Below are 9,318 nucleotides of genomic sequence, written 5' to 3' on the forward strand. Positions count from 1 at the left end.
CCGGATCCCCTCCGCAAGCGTCTTGGTGTAACCCTGCAGCCGGCAAGTAGGACCAGGCAGCCGCTCGCTCGCTCCTCCCGCAGCTCCTGCACTGGGATGGGGAGCAGAATGGGAAAAAAGTAAAACTCGTGGGCTGAGATAAAGACAGTTGAATAAGACAACGAAAGGAAGGAATGGTAATAATAGAATACGCAAAACAAGTGACACACAATAGAATTTTTCTCACCACCCAACGACCGATTGCGCAGCCGGTCCCTGAGCAGCAGTCACAGAACTGGCGGGTTTCGCGGAGCTTGCTGAGCTCGGGGAGCCAGACGAACTCACGGAAAAGTCAAACTCATGGAAGAAGTTCTTGCCCCCCAGCCAACCCCCATTCCTAAACTGAGCACGATGCCTACGGTGTGGAATATTTCCGCTGGCCGGCTGGGGCTGGCTGCCCAGCTGTGCTCCCCCCCAGCTCCTGCACACCTGCTCACTGGCTGACTATGAGAAACTGGAAAAAGTCCTTGATTTCATAGCAACAACCAAAGACATCAGTGTATTATCAACACTCTTCTCGTACTAAATCCAAAACACAGCAGCTACTGGGAAGAAAATTAACTCTGTCCCAGCCAAAACCAGGACAGCAAGCCAGGGTGTTGGTTGCTGGAACCAATGTCTCTCACCTGTTTACTGATGTGGTTGTAGTAATTTTTGTCTAAAGTCCCCGAAAAGGTTTAGGGACTGAGTAAAAAACGATCTGCAGGATTTTGTTACTTGAAGCCTGAGAGTTCATTGTCAAGAAACTTCTGTTTAATCTCTAGACTACAGTTGATTTCTTTTTTGATTACTTAAGAATAGGCTTAGAAAGAGAGGAAAAACGAAAATTTATTCTGCTGAAATACTTGGATGCTCTGCAGTGTTTTTAGCTGCAGAAGAAAGTGGAAGATAAAATCCTCCAGAAGTGCTAAGATCCAGTTTGTGGCACCAACTTAAGATTTTTGATCTCTGCTCGCATGGGAGAGGTTTCCCTTTTTCCCAGCCTGCAGAGCAGCCAGAGCCTCTGCGGCCGTGCTGTCTGCTGGTCAGCCCTGCCCTGCGAGTTCTGAGATCCGTGGGCACTCTTGTTCAGATCTGAGAGAGGACAGGAAAAGTCTCAGACATAATCCAGTTTCTTCAGCTCTTGCAAAAATCAGCAGCTGGGTACAGAATAGAAACCAAGACAAGCGTCCTGCGCTCAGGCAGCCGTGGGTCATGCTGGGCCTCCCCGACGAGGAGTGGGGGAATCCTCCTCTCCTCGCTCCCTGCTCCTGCAGCTGGCACGTTGCCTGGGAGGCAGCACCCCACGCATGGCCATCGACACCGGCCCGGCCACCACCTTGGCAGGGACCACGCGGAGAGACACAAACTCCTGGGATTCATCAGCAAAGTTCTCCCCTGCACACGCAAAGGCCTCTTCCCCCCCCCCCCCCCCCCCCAAACTTTATTTTTTTAATTTATTTTGTGGGGCAAAACATTTTTTTCAAGGTTTTGAGACAGGATGTGTTTTATTCATTGCAAAAGGTATTATTGAACTAGAAATCCTAATTTCTGTGCTGCTTCATTGGTAGGATCACAGAAACAGCTACTCATAGCAATACCTCGACAGATAAAGGAGGTTAGAGGTTCATTTTAATCCAAGTGGCAGCAGCTTGTACCAGCAGGAATATTCAAAGCAGTCAGTCTCTTGATTTGTTAAAAGTATGGTTTCATTCTTTAAACAGCTGAGTCTTCTGCAATCGCTGGTCTCCAGTTGTCTAAACCACAGTTTTATCTTGTCTCCTCACGGCACCGTGTGCTGATACGTCAGTAGGAGCGCTGGGAGAAGCTGCCATCCCTTCTGACGCCCGTCAGGCCAAACAAGGGAAATTTAATGTAGCCGTTTTCGTCAGGGAACATTTTGATCTCTTTGAAAACAAAGAGTTTTATTACTACATTTATTGTTAGTGGTGTGATGACAGCCAAATGCTGTTATCCTGTGACGTGCTACTGAAACACTGACTTCTCACTTCAGCTATCACTTTACAATGAAAACAATTCAATACAGAAAATAACATATTTCTGTGAGGAGCATTAATACATTTAAACATTTTGGTCAGTACTTTGCCCTAATGGCAGTGGCCAGGTGCTTGATGGGATTTATTGCAGCTCATAAAAAGTCAGGCCAGACTGAAGGTGAGGGGGTACGAGCTTTGCATACATCCGCTTTGCATTAACCGTGTTGTGTCATGAGCTCCTCGCAAGTATTAGGGAGTGTTTGTCACAACCCACAGCCATGCTGCAGCTCCATCCTCGCCTTGCAGCGCTGGCTGCTGCCCTTGGGGGAGATGGTCCTGCTCCCCAGCTGGCAGGGAGAAGTGATGTCTGAAGAGAGCGAGTGCTGCGTACCCTGTGGGCAGCGTGCCGTGCGGCCCCTGGCTGGGTTCTCCATCCTGGGCATCGACCCCAGGAACTGTCCCTTGCTCTTGTTACTCCAGCCTTGGTTCTGCTCTTGACTGGCCTGCATGGCCCCACCGTTCCTACTGCTCTCTCGTCCACGCTCCTGCCTTTGGCTGGCTCTTCTGCTTCTGGGGGTTCCTCATTTCAACCTGTCCTTCCTACCAAACTTGACTTTGATCTTTACAGTCTTCTTTTTAAAGCGGCCCAAGCCTGACCTGACTGACCTTGGCCAAGTTACAGCAGCACTCTTCTCGCACACCTCGCTGGGAAGCTGGAACGTGGGTTCGGTGACGTTCACTGCAGTGAAAATCTGTGGCAGGGTTAAACCTCCAGTGTGCTGGGCCTGTGGCCGCACCGCTAAAATGATTCAGCAGTGCACTGACTTCTGTTTTATAAATACATATATAGATTGTGTAGTTATACTTCATGGAGGTAACAATGCTCAGACTTCGTATGGCTGGCGCTGTGCAGTGGAATACCTGCCCTTCCAGGTCAGTTCCCAGGTGGCCAGAGGCGCCGTCGGGGACGGTGACCACCACGCATCCCTGTGCCCATAAGCACCGCTGGGCTCCTGGGCCTGGGCTCACCGGTCGTGGCTGAGGCAGAGGGAGCAGGAGCCGCAGCTACAGGACAGGGAAGAGGAGGAGCCAGGTTTCACGGATGGGCTGAGGAAGGGAGGATCGTGGGATGAAGCTATGCGTAGAAAGAAAAGGTTGGGAATCAGCAACTCAGCTAAATTTCACATACTTATTGCTTTGGGTTGACTCGGCAAGAATTTTTTCAGCTAAAATGGCCAAGTTATATATAAAGATGAGACAAACTTTTTCTCTTAAAAAGTTATTTTGTCTAGAGAGGTGTCTTAAAACCTCAGTAAGTGGCAAGGTGGCACCATTTCTGTGGCAGATTGCCTGGGGAGATGTAAAAATCCTTCCAGCGCACCCATAATTCATGCTCTGAACACATCCAGTTTGGAGCATCCCTCAGAGAACTTGCCCGTCCTAGCAACTCCCTGGTACGTCAGCAAGAGCTTCCTCGTGGAAGGGGCTTGTAGAAATAATTTTTCATAAGCTGCCTGCAAACACCCCAGGAGGGACCTGAGCCTCCCGGTGCCGCCGACTGGTGCCTTGCTGGATGTTTCTGCCCTGCAAGCTACGGCAAGCGCCGCAGGGGAGTCTTCTCATGCCTTCCTGCCCAAGGCTGCTCCCTCGTCTCATGATGCCAGGGACAGAAATCGAGGTGCGAGGGAGAGCCCTGGCCTGCGGGAGGCTGGAGTCCGGGTGTGCCGTAGAACAAGCCCGACCTTCTCTTGCCTACGGAGATTCCCAGTCCTGCAGCTAGATCCCTCCAACGCCGGCCTGCTGCAGAGGGCAGGAGGCACTTGCCTATCGCTCGGCAGGGAGGGCGCCGCTCGGCGTGGCCCGGGGAACGTGAGGCATCTGCCTTTAGGAAAGTACTTCAAGGGACACGCCAAGCATTTAGAACTCTGGCTGTGCCTCTCTCCATTGTCGTGTGATCCTCGCTGTAGGCCTACCCTCAGGCAGTCAGCTGCTGGGGCTGGCTTGGCTTTTTTTTTTTCCCTTTTTAAAGGAAGGAAATGTTAAGAAGCTGCTGAAGTCCCGGCAGAAACACTGGAAAGGAAGATGAAGGATATCCAGCCAAATACGTAAGGAAAGGGATAAGGCAGCCTGGGGCGCGCAGCCCTTGCAAGGCGCTAGTCAGGCAGCCTCTGGTGTAAATGCGTGCGCGTGCTGGGGAGAGCTGCGCTGCGCTTGGTGGTGCGGCCGGCTTCTGATGGCGGTCACAAAGTACCAGCGCTTTGCTCCAGGCAGCGGGCCCAGAGTGGGTTTCAGCTGGGCCTCGTCGAGCAACTTAGCTTCCCCCGTCAGAAAGGTGCAATTTCGAGTTCAAGTCAACTGCACGTGTGCACGCAGAGAAAAAGGTGAGGAGACTTACCTGCTGCTTTCAGAAGCGGGCGGTACCCACCGCCTCTGCGTTCTGTCCTTTCCTGTTTGTAAGCCAGGATCTGTTTGGCTGCAGTTCCCTGAATGCTGCTCTTATTATTTTTTAAGTGGTTGGTTCAGGATGTGAGCTGTCGTGCAGGAGGACTGCGACTCCTTCCCGCGTCGTCACGGAAATCACTCCACGAAGCAGAATGCCGAGGAGACGAAGGGCACGACGAGGCGCTGCGCGGTGGCTCGCCAGGGACAAAGCGCGGCTGGAAATGCTGCAAGAGGCAGGTTTTGCTCTCCCGCTCGTCCGAGAGGAGCTGTGGATCCCGCCGGCTGGGGATGGGCTGCAGGCATCCCACTGGGAAGCGGCGTGTCCCACGGACTTGCGAGGGACGCCCTGTCAACACCGCCAGCGGGGTCACCGCACCACTCCATTTCAGGGCATCTGCACTGGGATTGCCAACTGCAGGTGGTCTCTGGGGGAGCCCCGGCCTTTGAAAAGTTTCTTTTTCTACAGAAAGAGGTGCATCTCTCTCCGCCCCCCTCGCTCCTTACTCTTTCCTTCCCCTTCCGTGGCGTTCAGTCTGACAGCTGGCAAGAGGAATAATGAAAAGGCTTTGCCTGTATTTCCTATAATTGCATCATTAAACGAGCGACCTGATGGCATAAACTGATTTCTACGGTGCTGCTTCAGCAGCGTTAGTTGTTTCTCCTGCGAACCTGGCATTTCAGCTTCCCAGGGCCGCACAGCTGCCCAGTGGATATTTTATATAAAACATGCAGCGTTTGAAACGTTCCCGGCCCCAGGTAAAGGTCCCCTTCAGCCCCCGTGCAGTGCCCTGGCGCCCAACGTGACTTCAGCCCTGTACTATGCAGGGAAGAAATCCGCTCTGATGATCCCCGTGGCAGAGAGTTTCTGTAATCTATATCATGAGCTCACATTGCAATACCGGGAGCAACCCAGATTAAAGTCATGATTTAAACCACTGGAGTAAATATAGTTTTTACATTAGCGCATTGCAGACCTAACTTGGGGGATTATGTCAGAGTATATTTTTTCTGAATTGTCTCAAATAAAATCTTAAGGCCTCCCGGTTATTACCATGGTGATGCTGCTCCAAATCAGCACTGAAATTTCCCAGAGCATTTTAAAATCAGGATTGTGAGGGAATTAGATGTTCGCCCAACCTGAAGTGAAACCAGTTTGCTCTCACGCTGAACTTTCAGAGTAAAACCAGGCTGGGGATGCGCGTGTTGGATTTCAGATATCAAGTCAACTGGCCTTTTTTCGGCAGAACCCTGGGTCCTCGTACGCTAGAGCAGATCAAATTTACCTCGCTTCCCATGAATGCGAGATGCTTTTCTCCACTGCCAGAACAAGGCTGCTCTGTCAACCCATAGCTTGCCTCTGCAGGGCAGGCAAGCCAAGCCCCAGGCTGTTCCGCAGGCTCATCCCCTCGGATGGCCGCGCTGAGGAAACGCGGTTCGGTCCTGGTTGCGCTGCAGGACCAAGTCGTCGGGAATAAAAACTGTTGCAGATGGGGCTCTTGGAGAGAAAGTCGTCGTACTGCAGTAAGGGCTTTATGGGCTAAATTTAGCCATTAAAATCAACAGTAAAAACCACAGCCTGGAATGATCGAGCTGGAATGATTCAATTTGAGCAAACAGAAAACTGTTCCCTTATTAAGTGAATTGTATCTCCCAGCAAGAGGGCTTCAAACTGAACCTGGCCCTAGAGCCGCCCTGGGGAGCCAAGGGGCCGAGAGATTGCGGCCAGGTGCTTCATAAAGCCGAGGCTCTTCATGTCCCTGTTACACTGGCAGGAGGCAAGGCAGCCAGCCTTCCGGGAGCATGCGAAGGCGCGCGCGCTCGCCTCCAAAGCTCTGTTCTTGTTCTGTTTTACCCCTTTTGAGGGGGGGCCGTAATGACAACGGTTTGCTTCCAGTGCGGGTCCTGAAACATCGCCACTGCTAAGGCAGTTCGAAAGGAGCAGGGGCCAGTCCCGAGTCCTACCAAAAGATGAAGCTGAGACTTTCTGATGGTGAACTCGCAAGTCCCCTTCTGTGCGCAGAACTGTGGCCCAGGACCTGTGTGCCGTACGTAAGCTGCTGGTTTTTCTCAGGGCCCTTCTCTGCCTCTGCACGAAGAACACGTTTCATGGCAAGATGCAATGAACTCCAGCCGGCTGCAGATGTGCTGGCTGGAGCGCAGGACCCAGGGCTGCCGGGGTAAGCGCAGGTCTCTGCGAGCTGGGGGTGCCCCAGGTGCCCCCACGCCGCGCTGTGGTGGGTGCCGCCTGCTCGGCAGAGCTCAGAGCCCCAAGCGCGCTCTCCCTGTCCCCTCGCCAGCGCAGAATGGGATCCCTGATGCCGTTGCTAAGCCGCTGCTTCCTTCCCGGTTCCTAACCAAGCTTCAAAAATACCCTGGAGTGGGTGAAGCTGTACCGGAGAATGTCTCTATGGGAGCAGCCTAACATTAGCCCCGAAGAGGGGACAGACCAACCATATCAGGCTCTTCCTCCCTCACGCTTTTCTGCTCCGCTTCCTTCTGGCTCCTTTCCTGTTCCTATCGTCTGCTTTTCTTACGCTGCGGGGTTTTTCCATCGCTGAGCCTTCTTGGCACACACAGCTTTAGAGCGTGGTCGCGGCCGGCACTAGCGTGCAAGCTTTGGTTTCAGCTCCGTAGCACCTGTATGCTGGTTTTTCAGCCTGAGGCTCCGGTTCTGCGTCGTACCAAAGGAGTGTCACAGAGCCCACCGGGGAACGGGAGACTTTAGGATCCCTTCTAAAAGCAAAAAACCCCTATGGAGTCACACGGGAGGAGGTGGTTAAACCACATCAGGGGTGGCAGAGCTGCGGGTAAGACCCCAGCTAACCCGGTGCTGCCGGCGGTTTCTTGCCGGGGACCATCCCGTGTGGTCACTGCGTTCCCGAATTCCCGGGGAATTCGGACCCGGGCTCCCCTCGGGGTTTCCTTCGGCCCCGCTGCTCCCAGGGCTGGCGTGAGGGGGGGGCCACAGGGACCCCGGCGTCGGTCAGAGCGCTGCCAGGCGAGGACGGGGCCGGGCCTCGGCAACCGCCCGGGGGGAGCGGGCCCGGGGGGAGCGGGCCCCGGCCCACGGCCTCCGCGCTGCCCGGAGAGGGGCCTCGGGCGGGGAGAGGGGCCGGGCCGGGTCGGCGGGACCGAGCGCGAAGCCCCCGCGGCGGCAGCGGCTCCCCCCCCGCCCTCCGGTCCCCGGGGGGAGGCGGCAGGCGGGGGCCCGGGGCCAGGCGGACGTCAGGCGGAAGGGGAGCGCCCGGCGGGCTGCGGGGGGGCTCCGCCGCCGTCTGAGCATGCTCCCGCGGGGCAGCGCCGGGATATATAACGGCGCCCAGGCACCGGCGGCAGCACCGGCAGCTTCGCGGGGAAGACAGGGACGTACCGCGCCGGAGAGCACCGCTCCGTCCCGCCGGGTCCCGCTCCGCGCCGGGCAGCACCGCACGGCTCCGTCCCGCCGGGTCCCGCTCCGCGCCGGGCAGCACCGCTCCGCTCCGTCCCGCTCCGCTCCGGGCAGCACCGCATCGCTCCGCTCCGTCCCGCCGGGTCCCGCTCCGCGCCGGGCAGCACCGCTCCGCTCCGTCCCGCTCCGCTCCGCGCCGGGCAGCACCGCATCGCTCCACTCCGTCCCTCTGGGTCCCGCTCCGCGCCCCACCGGGCAGCACCGCACCGCTCCGCGCCGCCGGGTGCCGCTCCGCCCCGCCGCTGCCCGCCGGCCTCCCGGCGCCCGGCACGGCCGAGGCAGCTCGCCCCGCTCCGCCGGCGCCGGCCCCCGCGGCGGGCGGCCCCGCGGGCGGCAGGATGGCCGCCAAGCCGGCCGAGCTGATGGGCGTCTGCTCCAGCTACCAGGCGGTGATGCCGCCCTTCGTCTGCGTGGCCGAGGAGTTCCCGCCGCCCGCCCGCCCCGCCAAGGCCCCCAAGGGCAAACTGCGGCGGCCGCGGCAGTCGCGCTTCAAGACGCAGCCGGTGACTTTCGACGAGATCCAGGAGGTGGAGGAGGAGGGGGTGTCCCCCATGGAGGAGGAGAAGGCTAAGAAGTCCTTCCTGCAGTCGCTGGAGTGCCTGCGGCGGAGCACGCAGAACCTCAGCCTCCAGCGGGACCGCCTGGGCAGCTCCCGCCTCCGCAACAGCCTGGACTCCAGCGACTCGGACTCGCCCCTCTGAGGGCGGCTCGGCGGGGCCCGGCCCGGCCCGGCTCGGCCCGGCGGCAGGGACTGGGCTGCAGGGAGCCGCCGGCCGAGGAGCGCCCGGGGCGGGCAGTCGTGTCGCGATGTTTTCTAAGAAAGCGCTTGTACCTTCGTTTCTATTTGATTTTATGAAACTCTCCGCTTAAAAGACAAAAAAAAAAAAAAAAAAAAAAAGAAGAAAAAAAATCTTTTCTATTCGTTAGGAGAAATGAGCTGTTTTAGATGCATTGAGCTGCTGGACTTTATATTTATTTTTGCATTTAAACTGTTGACTGCATTAATTTAATATGTTTCTACCTGAATGTCTGTTATTATTTCCATAAAGAGTAATAAAATCTGATATATTTGCACAGTACACACCGGACTGTCCTTATTTCGGGGGGCTGACTGTCCTCTTCCAGCCTCCTGTGCCCCCTCGGAGGCCGAAGGGATTCAGGCGCTGCTGACAGCCCGTGCAGAAGCAGTAGTGCTTTCCTCGGGGACGCTGCTCGGAGAGGCTTTGCAGTCCGCGCTGCCAGGTACACGCTAACGCAGCGAGAGCCAGGTTAGACGGATTTTAGACAACTTTATTTGCTTGTTTGAGATCTTTGTGTTAAGCTGAATTGGCGTTTAAGGAGTGTTTGTAACTGGTTGTGTCTGAGAAGCTTAATGCTAACGGGGCACGCCTCGTGCACCCACTGAAGTGCGTG

At 56.1% G+C, this 9,318-nt stretch overlaps 2 protein-coding genes across 2 annotated transcripts; both read left to right on the forward strand.

Annotated features, from left to right (window-relative positions):
• The first annotated feature begins 3,136 nt into the window (after window positions 1-3,136).
• LOC142361849 (uncharacterized) lies at window positions 3,137-5,080 on the forward strand. Its single transcript, XM_075425105.1, has 2 exons — window positions 3,137-4,396; window positions 4,527-5,080. The coding sequence occupies exons 1-2, from the start codon at window positions 4,249-4,251 to the stop codon at window positions 5,078-5,080; spliced, it is 702 nt and encodes a 233-aa protein (XP_075281220.1). The 5' UTR covers window positions 3,137-4,248.
• Window positions 5,081-8,205: 3,125 nt separating this feature from the next.
• Window positions 8,206-8,976, forward strand: C7H11orf96 (chromosome 7 C11orf96 homolog). Its single transcript, XM_075426398.1, has one exon. It carries the CDS (start codon window positions 8,244-8,246, stop codon window positions 8,604-8,606), a length of 363 nt encoding a protein of 120 aa, XP_075282513.1. The 5' UTR covers window positions 8,206-8,243; the 3' UTR covers window positions 8,607-8,976.
• The last annotated feature ends 342 nt before the right edge of the window (window positions 8,977-9,318 follow it).

The sequence above is a fragment of the Opisthocomus hoazin genome, chromosome 7, assembly GCF_030867145.1.
Source record: "Opisthocomus hoazin isolate bOpiHoa1 chromosome 7, bOpiHoa1.hap1, whole genome shotgun sequence".
In the NCBI taxonomy this organism is placed as follows: Eukaryota; Metazoa; Chordata; class Aves; order Opisthocomiformes; family Opisthocomidae; genus Opisthocomus; species Opisthocomus hoazin.

Coding starts and splice junctions, on each gene's coding strand:
- C7H11orf96 (XM_075426398.1), top strand. CDS start 8,244: ATGGCCGCCAAGCCGGCCGAGCTGATGGGCGTCTGCTCCAGCTACCAG.
- LOC142361849 (XM_075425105.1), top strand. CDS start 4,249: ATGGCGGTCACAAAGTACCAGCGCTTTGCTCCAGGCAGCGGGCCCAGA. Junction 4,397..4,526: donor GTGTGCACGCAGAGAAAAAG/GTGAGGAGACTT, acceptor TTATTTTTTAAG/TGGTTGGTTCAGGATGTGAG.